Below are 24,096 nucleotides of genomic sequence, written 5' to 3'. Positions count from 1 at the left end.
ATTGGCTGACAGCTGATCACGTGATAAGGGGTCGGGATCGACCCCTTGCACGGATCGGTGATCAGGCGAGTCTCATGGACTCGCCGATCACAGAGCGCGCCGCGCGCGCCCCTCAGGGGGCGCGCAGGCCGCTCGTAACCGGGACGACGTCAATAGACGTAGTCCCGGAAATGTAGGTCCGCGCTAATGCCGTCATTTGGCAATAGCGCGGATCTCAAGTGGTTAAATTGTAATGCATTAGTTAACATTTCTCTGCAATTTCCAAACTCATTATATACTGCTGGAGTGAAAAATCTAATATGCTGTTATGGTATTGAGGTATGAACATGCACTACAGACCAGTGTTAATTTTTGAAGTCAAATTTCTATTTGGTTTTAGTCTTTTGACTAAAATGGCATTTTAGTTTTAGTCGTATTTTAGTCATCTCAGTTGTTTTTAGTCTTATTTAGTTGATTAAATTAACACTGCATGAACCCTAACTGGTCACCTGGAATTTTCTAGATGTACCATCTGTAATATAAAGTTATCAGTTCTCCCATCTATAGGCTTTTGTCACCTGAGAGTTTTGCTATGCTGAGGTTTTTATAACAAGAAAGTTATAGCTTGGTGTTTGGTTGTGTTTTTGTTTTTTTGCGCTGCGCTCCAACAGTTTAATATAGACTTTAATGGGGGTGGCTTACAATTTTATACAGGTATGGTGGAGGGAAATCAATTTCCACATATGCTAAAAGAAGTGCAATAGCTAATCTCTATCCCCAATGTTTGTAGGCATAATGGAGAACAATTGCCATTCTAGCTAATGCTGAGTTGACACTATCTGGTTCGGAAAAACTGCATTTCTATTAAAACCCCATTTTGTGCCAAATATGCTCCTGCAGGAAGTATGCCAAGGATGACGGAAGGCTTGGAACGGCAGTGCCACTTGACCATGGCTTTAGTTATGTAAAAAGGTATTTAGGACAGACTTTCCTCCCCTTTTTGTAACTTCAGCTATAATTTAGGCCGGGTTCACACTTGTATGACAAACGCTCTGACGTTGGGAGCTCATGTTGCATGATGTGTGAAAATCAATGCTTCCCTACAGGAGCCATCTTAACTGGTCTGACTTTGAAAATGCTCCCTGTACAACTTTGGTCTGACTTTGATCCTACTTCAGCCCCTTGAATATCATTGGAGTAGGATCAAAGTCGGATCCTTGTCCTAACCGTTTCCTGGCCCCTGCTGTAGACCCTCCCATTGTGTGTTAGCTTTGGTCTAAAGACAAGTACTATCTGAAAAGTTGGATCAAAGTAGTATCCTGTTCATGAAAGTCGGATGGATGTAGGACTGATGCCCCATAGCAAAGTAGGATAAAAGTCGTACTACTGTCATGTAGTATAGTGTGAACCCGGCCTTAGAGGTGTGTGGGGGATGGGAATAGTGTTATCCTGGAGATAAGCTATAATAGCAATAGCTGAGAACTACAGACAGAGCACATACCGAACTACTGCAACTGTGGTGTTCATTGTGCCTTCAATGATTTTTCTAGTTTTACCTATCGTTTTCAGCCAAGGAAGCTGCCATCTTTGCCTCTGTTTTAATCTTCAACTGCTATGGTGCTGCACATGTGATTCGTTATGACACCAGCCATTGGATGATTTGATAGTTTGGCTGAGAGCACAGCCAATGTGCAGTTAGCATTCCCGGCATGCCCTTCCTTTTTTTTTTTTTTTTTTTAACTGTTTAAATCCATGGGTTTAGTTTCTCTTTAACCACTTGATATCCGCGCTATAGTCAATTGACGGCTACAGCGCGGATCTCCTTTTCCGGGACTACGTCTATTAACGTCGTCCCGTGCACGAGCGGCCTGCGCGCCCCCTGAGGGGTGCGCGTGGCGCGCTCTGTGATTGGCGAGTCTACGAGACTCGCCTGATCACCGATCCGTGCAAGGGGTCGATCCCGACCCCTTATCACGTGATCAGCTGTCAGCCAATGACAGCTGATCATGTGATATAACGGAGCCGGCAATCGGCTATTATTCCTCCTCGCGCTGACAGCGCGAGGAGAAAAAAAAAAGCCGATCACCGGCGGCCGTGATCGGGACATCTGTCCCGATCATGGCCAGCACTGCTAGTGCCCACCTGCAACCCTGTCAGTGCCCACCTGCCCCCTGCCAGTGCAACAATAAAAAAAAAGTGCCCCCCTTCAGTGCCACCCAGCAGTGCCCATGGTGCCACCCAGCAGTGCCCATGGTGCCACCCAGCAGTGCCCATGGTGCCACCCAGCAGTGCCCATGGTGCCACCCAGCAGTGCCCATGGTGCCACCCAGCAGTGCCCACAATCTGCCTTAACAAAGGTGCTGCACCTGTGCCGCCTATCAGTGCCATCTTATGTGCCCTTCTTTGCCCATCAGTGCCACCTTATCTGTGCCCATCGGTGCTGCCTTATCTGTGCCTATTTGTGCCGCCTTAACTATGCCCATCAGTGCCCACCAATGCAGCCCATCAGTGCCCGCCAATGCAGCCCATCAGTGCTGCCTCATCAGCGCACTTCAATGAAGGAGAAAAATGACCCGTTTGCAAAATTTTATAACAAACTTTTAAACATGATTTTTTTTTTTTTTTTTTTTTTTTTTGTTTAGCAAAAAATAAAACTCCCAGCTGTGATTAAATACCACCAAAAGCTCTATTTGTGGGAAAAAAATGATAAAAATGTCATTTGGGTACAGTGTTGTATGCCCGCGCAGTTGTCATTCAAAGTGCATCAGTGCTGAAAATTGCTCTGGGACTGAGGGGGGTTTAAGTGCCCAGTAAGCAAGTGGTTAAGAGACACTCTAAACATGTATGATGACTTGTCTGTGTAATGGGACAGGAAGTAAAGAGATCTAAAGGTCAACTCCTAGCCACTAAGGCAGTGATAAGGGCATCACAGGCAAATGCTGGAGCCTGAGAGGTAAACTTGTTTAGGATCTGTACCTATGTACTGGAACCATTGTCTTTGGCAGAGTAGCACTGGGGTCCCCTGATCAGGTTGGAGTAGATGATCCAAGATGGATGGCAGAATGGATAGTGGCACTGTGGCCTCTAACCTGGGGTCGGGGGTGTGAGACTGCCATGTTCCATGCATATACGAAGTATTTTTTAAAGATATTTGTTTATTTTGATAATTTATTTGGTGACATTCTTTTTTTTAAAGTAATTCAGCCAATACAGGGTCAAAACAGCAAAAAGTCGTATCTGTAAAAAGAGATACTATACTATTTCAGCAATTCCTTTCTTGAAAAAAATATTGCTCCTTGGCTGCTGCAGGTATTCAGCATGTCTGGATGTGTGAATATATTCTACCCTCACTACATGCAGTAGTTTCTCCTGCCATTTTATATGTCCCTACAGGAGTTATAAGATGGCAAATGGAACCACTTCATGAGGCACCAATAGACCAGTATTTGACTTGCAGCGACTAGGGAGCAGCATTATGTCGGCACTGCAAGATGTGGGCTGCCAGATAGGCAAGTATTGTGCCTCTTTGTTTACAGGTTATCTTTTTGTTATTTTGACCCCCAAAGTGACAAGTGTGACTCCTTACCTTGTTTCTGTAGCAAAACATGTTTTACTGCTCCCTGTGACATCACCAGCCTTCTAAAATTCTGCACTAAACACAGGCCAAATAGACAAATTTGTAGCTGTGGATGTTGTGTGAGTCTTGATACAGGAAAGAAGTTATGCCCCTGTTTTGTCACATATGTTGACGCATCACATTTGGCTACCCACTGGACTGCGCATTTTTGTGGCCACACCCCTGAGTCCAGGTTCAAGCCCCACCATCCAAGTGGACGAAGCGAGGCCGTGCCCAAAGCGTGGCGAGCAGCCTTTTGGCAAAGTGGTCTTACAACAGTGTTTAAACGCATATGGCGACGTCGCACATGCGCACTCAAGTGGGTAGCAAAATGTGATGGGTAGCCATATGTGACGAAACGCCCCATCAGAAGAAGAATACTACCACATTGATGCTTGAAGGACGAATTATGCTCCACTGTTGGTGTCTGTGGAAGGCGTAGTTTCCCAAGGGCCGCATAAAGGCAAGCAAAGGGGCCACAGTTTGGAGACCACTGGTCAGTCACATAAAATCGATTTACATTTTTTGTTGTAACATGACAAAATGTGGAAGATTTTCAAGGTGTATAAATACTTTAAAGGCACTGTAAAGGAAGCAAGAATGTATCCTTTAGCTGCACAGGGTAGTTAGGATCACTGGTGTGAGAGACCCAATACAGTGTGATAGTGGGGAATTCCTGTCCTCCCTTTTTTGCCAGATATTCCTATTCTGTGCCTGGGCAGATTAAGGCTTTACGTTTATTGCTTCAGATGTGGTTATCTGGAACATGTTGTTTGAAAGCTTGGCTCAGATCATTTCAGTGGGATTCAGTAGTTGAGATGGGTAGTTATTTTGCAGAGTAGCGGTAGACTAACTTTCATGCTCTCATACTTCATTCAACACCTGTTATTGCTAAGTCTGCAATGATTGCCTCAAAACAACCTACGCAGATGTCCATACACATCGCACCCCAAAGTCGCCAAGAGTACAGGAACTACTTTTGGGAATCGATACAGTGCTGCAAAGTCAGCATTGCACCTATTCGGATGGTGTCAATGGCTGCCAAATTGCATCAATTTGAACCTAGTTTTAAAGTATTACTAAACCTAGGACCCTGCATTCACTATATTTGGTCTCCCACAGTGCACAGAACATGGAAATGCAATAATTTTTGTAAATATAAACTGCTTAATACCTTTTTTCTCATCTGCAGTATATAGCAGTCTTGTGACTTCTATTAGTACCTGGTTAAAGCTTGTAGGAGGGGTTTTCATACTGCACGGGCTGTCCTGTCAGGATGCAGGACCCCTGACCCTCTGTTTGAACAATGCTGGTTGGCCCTGTGCTGATCACATGCACTTTCCCAAGAAAAGCTCTCTCGCAATACACACGAAACTGAGCATGTGCAGCCTGACTCAATTTACTCTTATCCGGACATGTTGTCGGCACAATGCAAGAAGGGGAGGATCTGTACATACAGGCTCAAACAGCCATTTTACACAATACAGAGTAATTACCCTTTTAGGTTCCATAGTGCGCATAACAAGCATGCTTTTACTGCATATACATATTGATTTTACTGTTGTGGTTTAGTAACGCTTTAAGAGAGCCTGTAGTGAGGGACTATGATGATGCCATTGCAGGCTTAATCTTTTTTGAAACTTCAAGGTGCCTGTCTGTCATATTCTGCGGCCTTGGCCTGGAATAAATGTAGAGACTTTTGAGGCATTGTAAGGCTTAATGTACGCGGGACATTTTTACAACCTCTCCTGAACGATTGCACTTGACAGTAACCCATGTTTTTAAAATGGCGTTTACATGCCGCGTTTATCGTCGTTTGTCTTTTTTTTTTTTTTTTTATGGCCTAAAATGAAAAATACTTGTAAATGAAAAGCAGCTAAATGCGACTTACCATGTTTAGCGCTTGAAATGCCTCTGAACTCTACTGCTGCCAAGTTGCAGATTCAGAAAATATTACAGGTATCCCCTTTCTTTCATGCTAATACTCTGCCTTTAACACCTTGAGATTCAAAGCAGTAATACATGGAGAGATACCGTATTTTTCGGACTATATAAGACGCACTTTTTTCCCACAGAAATATGGGGGAAAATGTGCCTGCGTCTTATGGTCCGAATATATGATTGGCACTGCCTCCCGCCGTGATCCGGAGCACGCCTCGGCCTTAGGAAATGACGGATCGATCACTTGTAAACAAACCAGCGTCATGATGATGCCGGTTCCTCTCCCCCCCACTGTACAGATCCGTACATAGAGGAGAGAGATCAGATGGCAGCAGCGCTGTGGGCTGCATCTGTAGTGCCCACAGCGCTGCTCTGTGACAAGTGCAGTCACAGCCATCCCTCCATACTCTGCCGTACCCTGCCAATACTTTCTATGGTAATGGTCACTCTGCATTTCATGGGCACTGGAAAATATTTTAGTACACCATTTGGTTCGGAATATTTTTTATTTTTTTCTTGTTTTCAACCTCTAAAACCTAGGTGCGTCTTATGGTCAGGTGTGTCTTATGGAGCGAAAAATACAGTAAATGATGCAGTATTCACATAAAACTATGGAGTTTCCAAAATAGAACATGGCATGAGGTGTTTGCTTTCAGATTCTTTCTGACCTAGAACTTTTTAGGAGAGCAGGCAGGGAACATGGGTAGGGAGAGAATTGGGTCACCACTCCAATTTTTTGCCATTTGTGTGTTAATTTGGCTTAGTGATTTAGCATTTCTGCCTTGCGGCACTGGGGTCCCCAGTTTGAACCCAGTAAGCGCATCATGTGGATTGCCTTTGCATGTTCTCCCTGTGCCTGTGTGGGTTTCCTCCAACACTCCAAATAAAAATGCTGGTAGGTTAACTGTCTCCTGTGCAAGTTAGCCCTGGTATGAGTGTATGCATGTAAGATAGGGACCTTGGATGCACTGAACTATGAAAGCACTTGCAGAAGGCAGTCGTGAATGGCTGCCGTCATGAGTTCCACAAGGTTGTTGTGGTAGGGTTTTTATTTCTCATCCTCTTCTATCCTTCCTGTTTCCTTTTTATCCTATAGAGCAGAGGTGTCAATCTCCATTCCATCGTGGGCTGCATCAGCATTTTGGCTGCCCTCAAAGGGCCGGTTGTATCTGTAAAGCTGTCAAGAGCCCCCTCCCTTACTTTGTGCTGCTGCCAGGTAGAAGCTAGGAAGCAAGAAGGGCAGGGTCTGGCAGAGACGAGAGGGTGATGCTGCTGCTCAGAGAGGCTTAGGATCTGTAGGAGAAGGGCTGTCCTCCTCTCTGCCCCTCTCAGCAGCAGAGACAATACTCTGTGGCAGCATTGGAGAAGCATGATCTGGCAGCGGAATTCTGTCCTTCTCTGCAGCCAACTGCTGAGACATGGGGGGGGGGGGGGGGGGGTGCCACAGCTGCAGGAGAGGTGTGAGGGCCATATGAAGGGGCCTAAGAGGCCAGATTGGGCCCATGGACCTTGTGTTTGACACTTGCTATAGATTGTAAAAGAGGCAATTGCAACCTTCACCACTGGAGGATTTTGTTTCCCAATACAGTAATACCTTGAATTACGAGCATATGTTCCAGAAGCATGCTTGTAATCCAAAGCACTCGTATATAAAAGAAAATTTCCCCATAGAAAATAATGGAAACTCGGATAATCCATTCCAAAGCCACTGATGGTCTATCCAGTACTGCATGTGGCCAGAGGTGCAGGGACACTTGAGAACTGAGTGTTTTACGAGTTTTACGAGTTACAGACCTCTGGCTAAATACAGAAATGCACACGCCAGCGGCTTGAATCCTGATCGTCTTGCGAAACACGACTCGCAGATTGTGTCAGGATTTAAAAAAAATAAAAATAAAGCTTGAATTGTGAAACGTTCATAAACTGTTACTCACAATCCATGGTTCCACACTGTACTGAAATTGAACCATGCATGCTTTATCAATGAGATCCCACAGCACACATTGGCCTATTCCCAGCACACACGCCTTACTTTACAGTAATATTTCTCAACTCCAGTCCTCAAGTACCCCCAACAGGTCATGTTTTCAGGCTTTCCATTATTTTTGCACAGGTGATTTGATCAGTTTCACTGCCTTGGTATCTACCAGAGCTGTTTCATCTGAGGGAAATCCTGAAAACATGACCTGTTGGGGCGCCTTGAGTCCTGGAGTTGAGAAACATTGCTTTACAGTATCCATGGCGAGATGGCCGTTCAAATACAGATAGCTTTCATACCTTCCAACTATCTGACATGAGTAAAAGGCCACGAATTCGCTCAACAAATGTAGATGACACACCTCAGCCATGCCCCCAGTTGCAGAGATCACACAGCATTAATGTGAGAAAGGATTGGTTATAGAGATTTGTCGAAAATTTTACCGTTCTGGCAGTGTGTTTATCATACAAATTGATGGGTTTTAGCCATTCTATCCAGAATGAACTGACTTTAGACAAGGTTGGGTTCATACTGATCTAGTTTTCAAATTTGTGATTTTGTAAAACCCTTAGTTTTAGCGTTATGCCACTGACATCCCAAAGTGTGTGTGTGTGTGTGTATATATATATATATATATATATATATATATATATATATATATATATATATATATATATATATATATATATATATATATATATATATATATATATATATATATATATATATATATATATATATATATATATATATATATATATATATATATAAAATTCTTTTAATTTTTTGGACTAATATACCAAAAAAAGGACAGTTAAGAAGGGGTTTGGGCTGGATTTGGTTAACAAAAAGCAGTGTCTACAAATGAGCAAGCAGTGGAAGCTATGAGATTACTAGTCAGTTTTCACGCCACCAATTTATGTTCCAATGTATATTCATTGTGTGTGTGGGTTTTTTTTTTATTTGTTATGCAAACTGCAGCATACTTATTATTTATTTATTTTTTTATTTTTTTTCCTGAAAATCCTAGTAATTCTTTGAGGGGTTTGGGCAGCTGTTTGCCATGATTAACCCTGTCTGTACAGTGCAGACCGATTTTTATTTTTATTTTTTTCCATTATTGGTTGTAAACTAGCTTTGAATTGTCCTAACAATGAGTTAAATATTTTAGAAGCTAGACTTCTTGCATTGCATGTTAGAGACTCAGTCTGTGCTTAGGACAGATTTTTCTTGACATTGTCAGATAAAAAAAAAATCCTTGCAGTCGGCCCGAGGCCTAAAGAATAACTGTAGCTTTAAATGGTTTGTTTGTGCCAAGCTGGCCTTAATAAAAGGTTTTTAGTAATCCATCGTCTATCAGCACTGTATAAATAATCCATCTATATACAGTATACAACACTGTTGAGGCAGTAGTACAGGGAAGAGGTAACGGAACAAAGCTAAGCGGCTCAGCACTACTCGGCCATCCACAGGAAGCCTTGTGTTTTATCAATGATGTCATCTGCCTGCCTTTGCAACATGGCCAATCAAAATCTTTTATTTATACATAAAAATACAAGATTTCCTGTGCAGTTCTTAGCTTGACTTGATTTTGTTCAGGACAAGAACCACTGCCAGAACACAGTGCTGGATACTTTATGTAGCTAATGCAACATAGTTAATACAGCGGCAATACCAAATGAACCACTTTAGCCCCGGACCATTTAGCTGGCCAAAGACCAGAGCACTCTGTAATTCGGCGCTGCGTATGTATATATTTTTGGTAAAAAAAAAAAAATCGCAATAAGCGTTTTTGCGCAAATCAAACAGTGTCTACAAAATAGGGGATCTTTTTTTTTTTTTTTTTTTTTTTTTTTTTTATGGCATTTTTAATAATAATTTTTTTTAATATCGTGACTGACATTATGGTGGACAGATCGGACACTTGGTGCTATTTTGGGACCATTCACATTTTATACAGCGATCAGTGTGAATAAAAATGCATGGATTACTGTAAATATGACTGACAGTGAAGGATTTAACCAGGAGGAGGCGTTAAGTGTGTCCTAGGGATGTGTTCTAACTGTTGGGGGGGGGCTACTTGTGTGATGACACTGATCACCGCTCTCTATCACAGGGAGCTGTGATCAGTGTCCCGTCACTAGGAAGAACGGGGAAATGCTTGTTTACATCAGCATTTCCCTGTACTTCCTCTCCGTGAGATGATCTCGGGTATCCCTGCAGACATCGAGTCTGCAGGACTCGCGGCAGGGTCGCGCACCGCCGTCGGCACATTTAAAGGGACGTACCTGTACACCCATTTGCCTATCCATACCATTCTGTCAACTTAAATGTTCGTGCGGCGGTCGGCAAGTGGTCAAATTTAAACTTGGAGGCTTTCTTCTTTCTGACCACGGTGTGTGCTCCTGCTTTAGTTTGGTCAGTTTTAATAGGAAAGGAGAGAGACTGGCAGGAACACCAGGGATTTCAGAACAAGGAAACCATACAAAGAGAACAGGAGACTTTCTTATACAAGTGCGTGCTACAGCAGGCACATATCAGGAATATGAAGTGTTGGGGTAACAAACGCTTTAAGTTGCATAGTTAGGTGGTATGCAATTTTGGCTAGACACAAAGTTGGAATACATAGTTTGCAGTTTTATGTTTTACATAGCAAATCGATTCAAATTTTTGTTTAGATACTCTTGTGATTGACACATCTCTGCCACACAGAGATATGTATATAAAGAGTGTTTAACCCCTTGCTGTCTAGCGTATGCACATGTGCGTACTCTGCTTTCAGGGGTTATACCGGGATGATGCCCGCAGCTACAGGCATCATCCCGGTACCGTGTGTTTTTTTTTTTTTTTTTTTTTTTTTTTTTTCAGAGTCGGCGATCGGCTTTTCAGCTATAACAACCGATGCGGCTAAAAGCCGCTCGGCTGTTATATTTGAGGAGCGTGAGAGGACACCCCCCCCCTTTCTGCCGCTCCTACCGTTCCATCGGGAGCCCCGGTCAACAGTCCGATACCTTCTGGCACCTAGGGACAGACTGGAATGAAGCCATAAGCGGCTTCATTCCTTTGTCCTGAAAACAGTGATTTGAATGCTTTGAAGTGCAAAGGATCTTAGACCCCCGATCCCTCCATAAAGAGTACCTGTCACCACCTATTACTGTCACAAGGGATGTTTACATAAAAGTGTGTGTATGTATGTCACGCCCACACATGTAAACGGTGTTCAAATCACACATGTGAGGTATCGTTCGAGCGAGAGCAATAATTCTAACCTGGTAACCGTAAAAAAAAAAGTGTTTCCTCTGCAAACTTTTACCTATATGTAAACCTATAATAAGGCTTACCTATAGGTATTGAAAATTATCTCCTAAACTTGTATAGTTTAGGAGTTATTGCCAGTGACATCACTGGCGCATGTGCTGTGAAGAAACGGCTCACGTGTGCCTTTCCTTATGAGCACGTGCCATGAACAGCAGCTCCTGCACGCATGCATGTGAATGACGTCATCGCAGCCCTGGGCAATCTCAAACATAAAGGATCTCTGCTTTGAGAAGATTGCTTATAAACCCACTAAACCTTTTTTATAATCTTCAGGTCTAAAATGTTGAAGGTGGGGATGGGGGTGTTATGGTGTTCTCATCAGCAAAGTGGTTACATTTAAGTACTTTGTATTCAAATAAGTGACAAAATCTTGCATGTGCAAATTTAAATCAACCACTAAATTAGGTCTATATACCTATAATTAGACTTAAAGTGGTTGTAAACCCATGGGGGGGGGGAAGCAACCTGCAAGGCAAAGGCATAATGAGCTAGTATGCATAGCATACGAGCTCATTATGAATAACTTACCTGAGAACGAAGCCCCCGAAGCGGTCCTCCGTCTTCATGTCCGCTGCTGCCATGGATCCCGGAGTGACTTCCGGGTCTCGCTGCTCCGGCGTTGTGATTTGGCGGAGCAGCGGTGACGTCACTCCCACGCATGCGCACGGGAGCCGACACTCGCGGCATATCGCTGTGGCCTGCCCAGTGCGTCTGCGCGCTGCTGTCTACGGCGCATGCGCCGTAGACAGCGGTGGCTGTCTTTTTGTAAATATCTTCTAAACCGTGTAGGTTTAGGAGATATTTCTTGGACCTACAGGTAAGCCTTAATCTAGGCTTACGTGTAGGTCAAAGTGGTTTGTAAGGGTTTACAACCACTTTAACAAGTTAATGTGTTCCTGTTGCCAGGGAAGAGTCACTCCACCCAACAAACCTTTTTATATAGATTGGTAAAAGCGGGCACAAAGTTTACTCAAATTTAAACCCACCTCCTGGAGGTAGAAAGTACCATCGAACAAAAAATAGTTATGTCAATAGAAACTAACCATAATAATCTTCACATCTTGGCTATATTTTATAAAGTGATCTAAATGATACTTTAGTGCTTCCAGGCCTAACTCGCATAGGATTGAAGACTAAAGAGCAGATGCCCCTCAAGCAATCCATTTCATATCCTTGTGCTGTTCTAGTTGCATAGTTAGTCTGACTAAGACACAAGTCCATCCAGTTCTACCCACAAAAGTTCACGTTTTTGTAAAATTTGCTTTGTATGTTAAAGGTAAGGGGTCAATATTTGTTCCAGAGGTCATTTCTAGTAGTAGTTGATCACCTTCAACTGGATTTGTTCTGTAATGTTGAAGTCGCCACTTCTTCAATTCTGACGAGTGTCTGGAAAATACCTCTGCATTTATAGCCATGATTCCGTTCTCATAAAAAGGCAGATGCGCTTGTCTAAGGCCTGTTCTAGTTGTGTAGTCCCATCCTTGGTGTCAGGAAGGCTTCATAAATGTTAATCCTTTTCTTTACATGGCTGAAGGTGTGAATTGTTAAAATGCTGAGTGTAGAGATGTTAAAACAGCATTATATGTGGAAGACAGATGGTGTTGAAGGCTCCCCCCACCCCTATTCGATGATTGTTCCAGTTGATTGCCTCTTTCACACCTCCTGCAAACCAGTTGTCTATGATGTCCAAAATGTGCACCGAACTGTCCTGAAAAGAATGTTTGTGTGGTGTGTTTTTATTTTTTATTTTTTTTTCTTCTTCTTCTTCTTCTTCTTCCCTCTTTCCTTAAAGTATAAGTTAACTTACACTGAACCCCGGTCCTGCGATCACCCGCTGTGAGACATCGGGTCTCTGCTTTACTGGTCCAGGAATTTGACATCCCCATGGCTTTCTCTCCTCTTTTCCAGCGCTGATGAGACGGGCTAGGCAGGTTCTGATTGGTCGGCTCTGACCAATTAGAATGCCTCCTAAACGTACCTCGTAAAAAGGTACATATAGGAGATTAAGCCACCGGAATTTGACATCCCTAGACCAGTGAAGCAGCGACTGAATGTGTCACAGCGGGTGATCACGGGACTGAGGTACAGTGGGACTGGGGAGAGGGTCCAGTGTAAATTCACTTTACAGATTTTCTTTAAAGGCTAACTCCATCATTAGCAACCTGCTACACCAGTATTTACGGTGTAACATGTTGCTAAGTACCAGCCTCAGAGCACCCACACAGCCACATCAGTCATTCTCCGGGATCTATCGATGAATGAGCTGCAAAGTATTTGGGCATCCACTTGCAGGCAGTTCCATTCATGTCAATTGGGATGCAGCTCCTCCATATCTGTGTCCATGCAGTTGCTGCATTCCAAATTAAGCGAATGGGACTGCCTGCCCACGAATGCATAGAACACTTGTGCATCCCATGCTGGCAAACCTTGCCTTACACCGTGTGAACACAGACTTTAACCATGGGTGACCAACCTGCAGCCAATGACCGCTATGAATATGGCCCATCACAAATATCTTAAATGTTTCAGGTGTTTTAAAAAATATTTTGTAAAAATATGTTTACACGTAGCAAACGCATGTGGCTGAAGAAAAATTTTACAGCTCTGCACTCTAATTTTGCAGCAATATTTTCTTGGGGAAGGGGATACTCATGCCACTGAGATGAGTACTTTTTTTTTTTTTTTTTTTGTAATAGGTTAACTGGGCAGCTTTAAGCTGAGCCAGTCATCCTTGGGGCTCATAGGCTAGGATTTCTGGTTTCATAAGCCTCTGCTATCCCTTCTCTCATTTAGTGGGTTGTGATACGTGGCATTCACTTCACATAGTGTTGGACCTTTTTATTTTACTTGGCTAATACAATAAAAAAAAAATAAAATAAAAAAAATTCCTCTCCTAGCACAAATGCCCTGTCCCCTCTACCATATCACCTTTTCTAGCATAAACCCCCCCCCCCCCCCCCCCCAGCACAAATCCTCTTCCCCCCATGCAACTAAGGGCTCATTTACAAGTGCAGCAGGCACTGCTGCTCCCCTGAAAAGCGATCCGAGTGTGTGGTGGTTTTTACAAGTGACGAGGAGGCGATGTGTTGCCTCCTTACAACTGATTTAAACACATGATTGCCGTGCAATGCACGCAATTGCAAATTGGTAGTACAGCAAGTAGATGTTTTAAATTTGGGTGTGAGGAGGTGACACTGCCCGGAGATCTTTGACTTTTCCCATGTTGTGCAGGTAGATCTCCACCTCTTTAAGGTTGCCTAGCCCTGGTCTGGGGGAGATTTCTTCTTTCCTTTTTTATTTTATTTTTGTACTTCCCGGGAAGGACTGTAGAATACATAGGACAGCTATGCATTTCAGACAGAACTAACCAGATTATTATTTATTTATTATTAATAATAATAATAATAATATATATATATATATATATATATTTTTTTTTTTTTCCCTCTTACTGAACATGTACAACACTTTTTAGCCACTTCAGCCCGGAAGATTAGGCTGCTCAGTGACCAGAGCACTTTTTACAATTTGGCACTGCGCTGCTTTAACTGGTAATTGTACAGTCATGCATTGTTGTACACAAATAGAGCTTTCTTTTGATATTTGATTGCCTTTGCAATTTTTTATTAAAAAAAAATTTTTTTGGGCAATATAAACGTAAAAAGGCGGAACATTTTTTCTAATTTTTGTTAGAAGAAAAATCCAATAAACTACATTTGTCATACAGTTTAGTTTGACTAAACTTTCATCTTTTTGAGGTGCTAAAATGGCAGGGCAGGACACACAACCCCCCCCCCCATGACCAAATGTTGAAACCCCAAGGAAATTGCCGAGAGGCCCGTTGAATATTTAATTTAATTTTTTGTCAGTGATTGAAAAATGACAAAAATAACTCAAAAGTTTGTCACTAAATGATATATTGCTCACACATGCCATGGTGTGTATATCTATCTCTGGGCGATTTTTTTCTCCCAAAAAAAATCTTTCTTTTTTTGGTAGCCTAGCTGTGTTCAGGACCTTCAAAAACCAATCACTGCCTTCAGGCTTTCTAAGGGTGTAAAATGGTGATTTTACTCCTCACTATCTATCAGTTATGGAGGTTCTGAAATGTCCAGATAGCACAATAAAATGAAGTAACATTACAGTATAACAGTAAGACTTTCCATACCTCCATAGTGAAAATAAAACATTGCAACGAAGCATGGGGGCACTCTGCCCCTAATATTAGGAGCAAATCGCTTCTACACCCCTGCCTCCATGCTTCGACATATATGCTTTTCTTACTTGTTTCTTTGTAAAAAAAAAAAAAATAAATAAATAAAAAAAATTACAGTATAACATACCATACCGGCAAAGCAAAAAAAATAAAACAGTAAAAATAAAATAGAGAAAATAGATATAGAATAAGGGAACAATAGAGAAGAAAAATAAAAACATTTTGGCTGTTTGTGTGGCCATCACATAGGACTGTGTAGAGCTGCGCCCTACACTGATACTCCACTAGTGTGTGGTAGCGTTTGAAAGTCACAGATGCAGAGACCAGGTTGGTCAGGAAAGGAGGGACAATTAAAAGCGGGTGTCACGCCTAAATCCTGTGTTTTTTGGGGTATTCTTTGAGTAGGGGTGCAAGAGAAAAAATGCAGAAAATGCCTCTCATGCAGCCAGCTCACTGCATTGTGTTGGGAAGGTGGGCCATAGCACTGTCTGGAAACAGAAGGGCTGTGACGATCTCTTCCTGGAATTTGTGGAAGGATCCAGTCCATCCTGAAGCTTTGTATAGCACAAAAGCATCAGCAGAGCCAATTGCCTGGGATTCAAGCTGTTGGGGGAGGCCCTGGTGATTGCACGGTGCCACATGCGCCAATTCCATAATTAAAAAGTGGCATGCTCGTGTAATAATTGCCCACGTACAAGTGGTACCCCTTTCCAATTTAAGGGTGACACCAAGTACCACACAATCTTACCAGTGCTTCCTATGTAGTCTGGGCAGTTTTCCAGCTCTGCGTGACTATCTATTCCCTTGTAAACTATAAAATTATGTATAGACTGTTGCCCTGTCCGAGATTATACATCTTGACCATATATCTGGCTCGTTTGCTGGCAAGATGCTGTTTGGTAGACAGGCAGCCAGAAAATGTAATCAGGGACTCATTAACGCAGACAACTTGATCGGGAGTAAACGAGGCTGCAAACTGTTGGTTGAAGTGGTTTACGAAGGGGCCAAATTTTGTAGAGCCGATCGTATCCAGTGGCGCCCCGAAGATGACAGTTCATTATCATTGAAGTGCATGAACTGTAAGATCTGCTCATATCGTTTCCTGGTCATGGAGGCAGAGAACATGGGCATATGGTGAATTGGGTCAGTGAACCAATATGACCACAACTCACTCTTTTTAGTTAGGCCCATGAATGTCTTAAATTTGGAGACTGTAATAGGTCTCCAATCTCTGGCAAGGGTCAGCTGGGGATTAGTGATTATGAATTGACCAGCATACAAATTGCTTTGGTCCACCACAGATCTATAGAGATCTTCGGTGAAAAAAACGGCAAATAAAAATCAAGTGACACAATCAACTTTCCACCTGAATTCTAGGTTGGCCAGTGAATGGGGGAAGTGCGGGTGCTGCAGAAGTGGTGGGTTCCCAATTAGGATTGGGGAATGCAGCAGGAAGGGACACTACTCGTGCTAGCCACCTAGCCAGCTTGAACTGCACTTATGGGACTCGCCACGTTGTCAAGTGTTACTGCAGTGCTAGATGTATGACCAGGATTGTACTAGGTTCTTGCCAGTTCACCAGAAGTATGAGCGGCACTAGTACGGGCTCTCTGCTCCATACAAGAGCCCTGCAGTTCTTGCACCTCAACGACAGCAGAAGAACGGGGTCGGGTACGCCTGACCTTAGCTCTGAGAACGGAGTAGTGGTCCCCGCCATCTATCAGGGTGCCGCTGCTGTCTACTGGTTCGTTTTCTGAGCTTGAATCTGACAGATGAGTGGCTTCCTCTTCACTGTCTGTCCTGCTCAGAAATGTGTAGGCCTCTTCACTAGTATACCTTCAATTTGACATTTCGGTCTCTAAATTTACTAGCGAGACTCGAGGAAAAAAAGCCCCTGTCGGCGACTGCTTCAAACGCTACAAAAAAAAACTGTTAGCGTTTTGCAGGGATCAGACCTGACTCTTCGTTCGCTGCAGTTATGCGTTTTGTAAGTGACAGTGATCTAGTGATACTGCACTTTGGTGGGCTGGCCAGAGAGGCTAAACACAGGGCTGACCCCGCTAATTCTGTGTTTTTGGGAACCCTAAGCTGCTGTGGATGCTAGTGTAAATCTGATAAGTTGAGATTGTCCGTTCAGGCATTATACTACTAAGGGAGGTGTATGGTGGGTGTTGGCGCTACTGGCACTGATCTGACGCTGCCTGGGGCGACGCAGACCCTGACTGACGCTAAAACCTAACTGATATTACCTTCCGGGTGATCAATGTTAAACCTTTATTTAGGTAATATATGGCGCATGCCCTGCTGCTATAAAAAAAAAAAACCTTTGACACTAAGGCTGCATTCACACCTGAGCGTAGCATTTTCAAGCAGAAAATAGTGCAAATTTACCACGATTTTGCGGTGTTTTTACCGCAATTTGCTGCGATTTTGTGCAGGGCAAAAGGTCACCATTGTTAAAAGAAGAAAAATGCCCAAATCTGCTCAATTCGAGCGACAAAAAAGGGTCCGGAACTTGTTTGAGCTTCAGGCGACATGGAGAATAATATATATATTTTTTTCCCCTCTAGCGTTTTTGTAGCTTCAGGCTTCAAGCTACAAAACGCTCAGGTGTGAGTGGGGTTAAATAACGCCGCAAAATCGTGGTAAATTCACGCGATTTTCTGCTTGAAAACGCTACACTCAGGTGTGAATGCAGCCTAAGAGTGATCGCTGAGGACTGGGTGATCAAGGGGTTAAACCTTTTTTTTGGGGGTGGTGGGGGGGGGTCCCCAGATCTCTGGGTCTACACTAATTACCCTAACGCGGATTGTCACTAATAACACCAGTACAGCGATTAAAAAAAAAAAAAAAAAAAAATTATATATATGAACGCTGCACTGGGTGACAGGAGATGAAGGGGTTAACTGGGGGGTTGGAAAGTGTACCTACGGGAACTGGTGTCAGTGTAATGTTGGTGCACTTACTGAGATGCATTCTCCTCTCTAACAAAAAGATTTCTACGAGGAGCGATGACATCACTTCCCCTGCTGTGTTTACACTTACACATTCACACAGGATCTCATTCACCAGGTCCAGGCCAGATACCATTGGCCTGGAGATTAATCAAATCCAATTGTTGAGGGGGCGAGTGCATGATGTATCGCTACAGTGCTTCGCACAGCCGGGCCAACCTGCCGCAGTATAACTTCGTTTTTTTTTTTTATATATTTTGGACAACGTTGGAGGGTTATAATCCCTGTCGGTTTTCTTTTTCCCCATCTGTGTCCAATTTCAGAGATTTCACTTCCTATCCCATAGCCAAACAGGAAGTGAGAGGAAATCCCTGCAAATGAAGGAAATTCCTTGGGGACCCCCAGGTCACCAGAACTAGTGTACCTATTGAAATATTTCACCTCCATTTACTTTTCTGGTGACAACCCAAACTTTTGGGTTATTCTTTACTTTTCACTTTCAACGATCATGGTAAACAGGACAACGAGAGAGGGGGAATCTTGAAATGACAGCAAAAATTTGAAATTCATTGCTGGGGCTTATATACATGTTAATATTTTACAAATGCCTTTTCAGCACAGGCAAGTTACCATAACTAGTTCTGAACATTTCTTTGCCTCCTTCTCTCAGATGTTTCACATTCTGAAAATAATTAGAAGATGTGAATGCCCCGAGTAAATGCAGATGGAAAGAAGCATCAATGTTTACAAAGAGTGTGGTCACATATAGTCCCTCACTTTTGGCAGGCTGTGCATTTAATCGATACAAATAGCCGTGTGTGGAAATCCCAATAGGGATAAAAATGGACCATGTCTTTGCAGTGTGTGTGTGTATAAAGGTGACCAGATTTTCAAAACAAAAACTGGGCACACCCAACTGACAATGCCCACAAAGTTTTATTTTTTTATTTTTTTTTGAATTCAGTCAATACTTAAATAGTATAAACAATGTGTAAACCTATACCATACCAATAATTTGTTTTTACCTGACTGGTGTTCTATCAGAATAGGTGATGACGGAATGTTGCTTCCATCTTGGTACACCCCGCACTCTGCGTACATGAACCTGCAATGGGCATCTTTTTACACTCGCTGAAGTCTTGCATCTCACACTATTTTTGCCAGTAAGCTGAGCTTGTATCGTGATATGCAGTATTTTGAATTCCGTGACACTGTTTTGATGTTGAATTTTAAAAGCAGCGGCGTGTTTGCTGATCTCACAGGTTTGCTAATCTGACAGAAGACAGCTACTTTTAAAATTCAACATTAAGAGTCTGGATTTCAAAATACTTATTTTTACCAGTAAACTGAGCTTGTATAGTAAAAAAAGTGTGAAATGCAAGACTTTGGTGGGTGTAAAAAGATGTCCACTGCAGGGTTACTGCGGCAGAGTGCGGGGTGTACCAAGATGGCAGTGACGGCATGTCACTCCTGTTGCCTATTCTGATGGATAGTGGTATTCTGATAGAACACTGGCTTTACAAAATATGAGCGTGTTCAGGGTACCCAAGCTATTTGATAATCCTGGATGGAGTCCAGAAACAAGTTTGTTGAAAAGTGAATTTAAGGGCTCATGCATACAGGACGTTTTAAAAATGCCATTTTTTTTTTATAGCATTTTTGGGCTCCCCCCCCCCCCCCCCCCCCCAAAAAAAAAAACACTATAATGTTAAAACGTCAAACACTGTTTAGATGTGTTTTTTGGCATTGCTCGTTTTTAACTGCTCCTGGAAGCCAAGGCTGGCTGTGTGGTTTTTATTTAATTATTTTTTTTTTACTGCCACTAAATGCTTATGCTGCCAAACACCTCTGACATTTTGTGTTTATGGACACATAGGCTAACATGGAGGGGCTTTTAGAGGAAGTTAACTACTTGCCGACCGTGTCCTGCACATATACATCTGCAGAATGGCACGGCTGGGCAAAGTAACGTACCCGTACGTTACTTTGAATTTGCGCACTTGTGAGCTCCGTGACCACGGGACATCTGCGATCGAGCTGAACGGGGAGATGCCAATGTAAACACAGCATCTCCCTGTTCTGCCTAGTGACAGGACACTGATAGTCTGCTCCCTGTCATCTGGAGCAGCGATCAGTGTTGTGTTGCTGCTAGCCCATCCCCCAGACATAACTCCCCAGAACACCCTTAACCCCTTCACTGCCAGTGACATTTTTACAGTAATCAATGCAATTTTATAGCATTGATCGCTGTATTAATGCCAATGGTCCCAAAAATGTGTCAAAATTGTCTGTGTCCGCCATTATGTTAGTCGTGATAAAAATTGCTGATCGCCACCATTACTAGTAAAAAAATAAATAAAAAAATGCTGTTAAACGATCCCCTATTTTGTAGAAGCTATAACTTTTGCGCAAACCACTCAAACGTTTATTGCGATATTTTTGGTTAAAAAAAAAGTCGAATACGTATCAGCCTAAACTGAGGATAGATATAGAGAGATATATAGGGGATAGGTATAGATATATATAGGGGATAGGTATAGCTATATATAGGGGATATTTATTATTGCAAAAAAGAGTGTATTTTTTATTTTTTCCCAAATTGCAGCTTTTTTTGTTTATAGGGCAAAAAATTAAACCACGGAGGTGATCAAATACCACCAAAAGAAAGCTCTATTTGTGGGAACAAAAGGACGTCACATTTGTTTGGAAGCCACGCCACACGATCGTGCAATTATTGGTTAAAACGTCGTAGTGCCGAATCGCAAAAAGTGCTCTGGTCTTTGGCCAGCAAAATGGTCCAGGGCTTAAAGCAGGATTCCACCCTAAAGTGGAACCTCCGCTGATCGGATCCCTCCCCCCCCTCCGGTGTCACAATTGACACCTTTCAGGGGGGAGGGGGGTGGAGATACCTATCAAAGACAGGTATTTACACCCACTTCCGGGCATAGACTCCCGTGGGAGTCTACGCCATTTCCTGTCCTGCCGCGCTGTCTGCTGGGACACACACGGGTCCCAGTGACAGCGCGGAGATTTCCTATTGCGTGGCGCGGCTCGCGCATGCGCAGTAGGGAACCGGGAAGTGAAGCCGATTTGCTTCACTTCCTGATTCCCTCACCTAGAATGGTGACATTCTGGAACCCGGGACAGTGAGTGTCCATTTATTAAAAGTCAGCAGCTGTAGTATTTATAGCTGCTGGCTTTTAATATATTTTTTTTTTTTTTTTGGTGGAATCCCTCTTTAAGTGGTTAAAAAAAAAAGCAGCTGTAAAAACATCCTATGTGCATGAGCCCTAAGTGTGATTGCACTTAGCAGTGGGAGGGGCTTAAAGGGGTATGGTAAATAAAACCTAAGCCTAACCTGCTCTGGGCTAGGAGTGTGTAATGCACAGCTGCCAGAGCAGTATAAAGTTACCAGTGTACAGACAATCTCTACAGCCCATAGTCCTAAAACCTGTGCTTCTGGTGACGGTAATAACTTCAATAGACCTCTGTGTAGGAGGTGTCACACAGCCTCAGCAACTTATCACACACCTTCATGATATGTAGGTACAAAACAGGGTAGCAGTCCTCCTTTGACCCTCAGAAAGGTACAGTGATTGCCTCCCACCATAAAGTGTATGTATATACTGGCTGCCTGCTGAATCTTTGTGTTTTCTAGACCTATTTGTTTCTACGTCTGAATTTTTAATTGGTGTGTATTATTTCTTTTATTTTTTTTAAATTTTTCTTTCTTTTTTTTTTCTTACTTTTTTTCCCCCCAACTTTAGGATATCATACTTTTAAAATTGGGATGAGTATGAATCCACAGCAGAGAATGGCCGCAGTGGGCACTGACAAAGAATTAAGTGATCTTTTGGATTTTAGCATGGTAAGCAAAATGGTTTTGTTTCAAAGTTTACAAACCGAAAATATTAAACAATGTTTACACAATTTCAACGTATAAATGCTAGGCAGAGGAACAGTATGTGGAAGCTTCAGCTTCCCAAACTGCAGTTGAATGTTTTATAGACTTCAAGAAAGCTGTTTAGACCTCATGTACACTGAGCATTTAAAAATGCTGCTTATACAGATGTGTTTGGATTTTTTTTTCTATTTTAGTTTGTAGAAGAAGCCCTATGCATCCATGCTGCATGCACATTTGATCATTTACAGGCTGGAAAATCATCACAAATGTGTTATTGAGAGGAGCTTGACGTGCATAAACACTGAATTTAGGCATGCCTGGCATTTCGTGTGTTTGTTTTTTTTTTTTTTTTTCTTTCTCTGCCAGAACTTCTTGCATTTGTTCAGACGCCTAGTGTGCATGAAGCCTCAGGGATAATTACACAAGCAGACATGTGCTTTGTCCTGTGTAAATTGTTTGTTGTGCTGGATGACCTGTGTTAATTTCAGACCAGTTTTAGTGTAAGGTAAATGTCATCACAGCTGTTGCTGCACACTGGGGATTAGCTTTTTGTGCATGCATGGCAAGCACTTGGTAGCACCTTAGTCACTATGTACTGTGATCATGTTTGGTGGTGGTACTGTTTCATGTCTTTTTAAATGTGGGACAAATCTGTGGGAGGTAATGTGGGCACAACTGCTAGTGGACCTTAAGGAAACTGAGATTGTAATTCACAAAGAGCATAGACATTGGAACAGCACATCCTCGATGCAGGACAGAAATTCCAAACCTGAGCAGATGCACTTTGTGCTGCCTCACACTTGGTATATTGCAGTCTGTAGGCTTGAGACACTAACAAACTTGCTCATGACTGTCCGTCTTTTGTCAAGCTGCATCTTTACTATCAGTGTGCAGTAGGCTTAAAGGACAACTATAGAAATGTATGCAAGTATAATATATTGTTTTAGGTGCTCTTTAACCGCATCAGCTATGGAAGGTTTCACCTCCTTCATGACCAGGCCATTTTTTTGCTATTAAATGCTGCGCTACTGGTCAGGCAACGATGTAACCAAACAATTTTTTATTTTTTTCCCACACAAACAGAGCTATCTTGATATTTGATCACCAATGGGTGTGTGGTGTGTTTGATATCGCAAAAAAATACATACATGAAAATTCTGACTTTTTTATTTTTTATTTTTTTATTTCTGCTATAAAACCTATCCAATAAAGTCTTCATAAATTTTGGCCTAAATGTATTCTGCTACATGATTTGTTCCCAATAAGTGTATATTAGGTGGTTTGTGTAAGTTATACATCCACAAATGTGTGGAGCAGTGAAGGCCATAGGCTGAGGGGGGGGGGGGGGTGTGCGCACAGAGCCAGAGGCCAACAACCACCAGCTCCCTACTCAGGGAGCACTAAGAACTGAGTGATCGGCTGTTTGTTTGATTACTCCGTTCTCAGCCTTTGAGCAGGCCATACTTCTCTCAATTACCTGACTTCTCCTCATTTACCTGGCACCCCTTTCACACCAGGGCGTTTTGCAGGTGCTACAGCATTAGAAATAGCGACTGCAATCCGCCCTAAAGAAGCTGCACCATTGTGTGTAGTGTGAAAGCCTCGAGGGCTTTCACACTACAGCAGTGCGCTGGCAGGACGTCAGAAAAAAGTCCTGCCAGTAGCTTCTTTGGAGCGGTGTGTTTACCGCTCCTCCACCGCTGCTCCCCATTGAAATCAATGGGGCAGCGCTGTAATAACGCTGCTATTGGCGCGTATTGCCGGCGGTTTTAACCCTTTTGCGGCCGCTATCCGGCGGTAAAACGCAGCTAAAAATAGTGGCGTTTTACCGCTGACGCAATGGGTGGTGTGGTGTGAAAGGGGTCTGACTCCTCTCCTCCATGCCCAGAGTCATGGCCGTGGGGATGCATGGTGTTCTGTGCAGGCAGTCCAGCCAAAGTCAATTGGGAAGCAGCAGATGCATGGATATAGTTTAAATATCAACATTTTCCATGTAGACAGGAAGGGATGCATGTATGCAAACGCATAGTGTCTGCATTCAGGACTGTACACCCACTTCTATAGGTGAAGCTCTCAATGCAGATGCAGCAAAAAGTGACACATCGTACTGTCTCAGCACCTGTCTGAATGAGCCCTTAGGGGAATTTTATCATAACTAGAGCAGACAGAATTTGGAGCAGCTGTACATGG

General features: G+C 42.9%; 1 protein-coding gene across 7 annotated transcripts in view; it reads left to right on the top strand.

Annotated features, from left to right (window-relative positions):
* The window catches only part of TCF3 (transcription factor 3), a 162,461-nt gene that overhangs the window by 8,550 nt on the left and 129,815 nt on the right, over nt 1-24,096 (top strand). For 5 of the 7 annotated variants that reach the window (XM_077475859.1, XM_077475857.1, XM_077475855.1 and 2 more), the window contains exon 2: nt 21,770-21,870. The exons of the other annotated variants lie outside the window; for them this stretch is intronic. In XM_077475859.1, coding sequence (XP_077331985.1) covers nt 21,793-21,870 — 78 coding nt within the window. In that variant the 5' untranslated portion in view covers nt 21,770-21,792. The remainder of the gene's footprint in view (nt 1-21,769; nt 21,871-24,096) is intronic. 7 annotated transcript variants of the gene reach the window in all.

The sequence above is a fragment of the Lithobates pipiens genome, unplaced genomic scaffold (genome assembly GCF_037356315.1).
Source record: "Lithobates pipiens isolate NorthernLeopardFrog02 unplaced genomic scaffold, aLitPip1_a1.2 Scaffold_13, whole genome shotgun sequence".
Classification (NCBI taxonomy): domain Eukaryota; kingdom Metazoa; phylum Chordata; class Amphibia; order Anura; family Ranidae; genus Lithobates; species Lithobates pipiens.
This window is presented reverse-complemented; position numbering and strand designations above follow the sequence as displayed.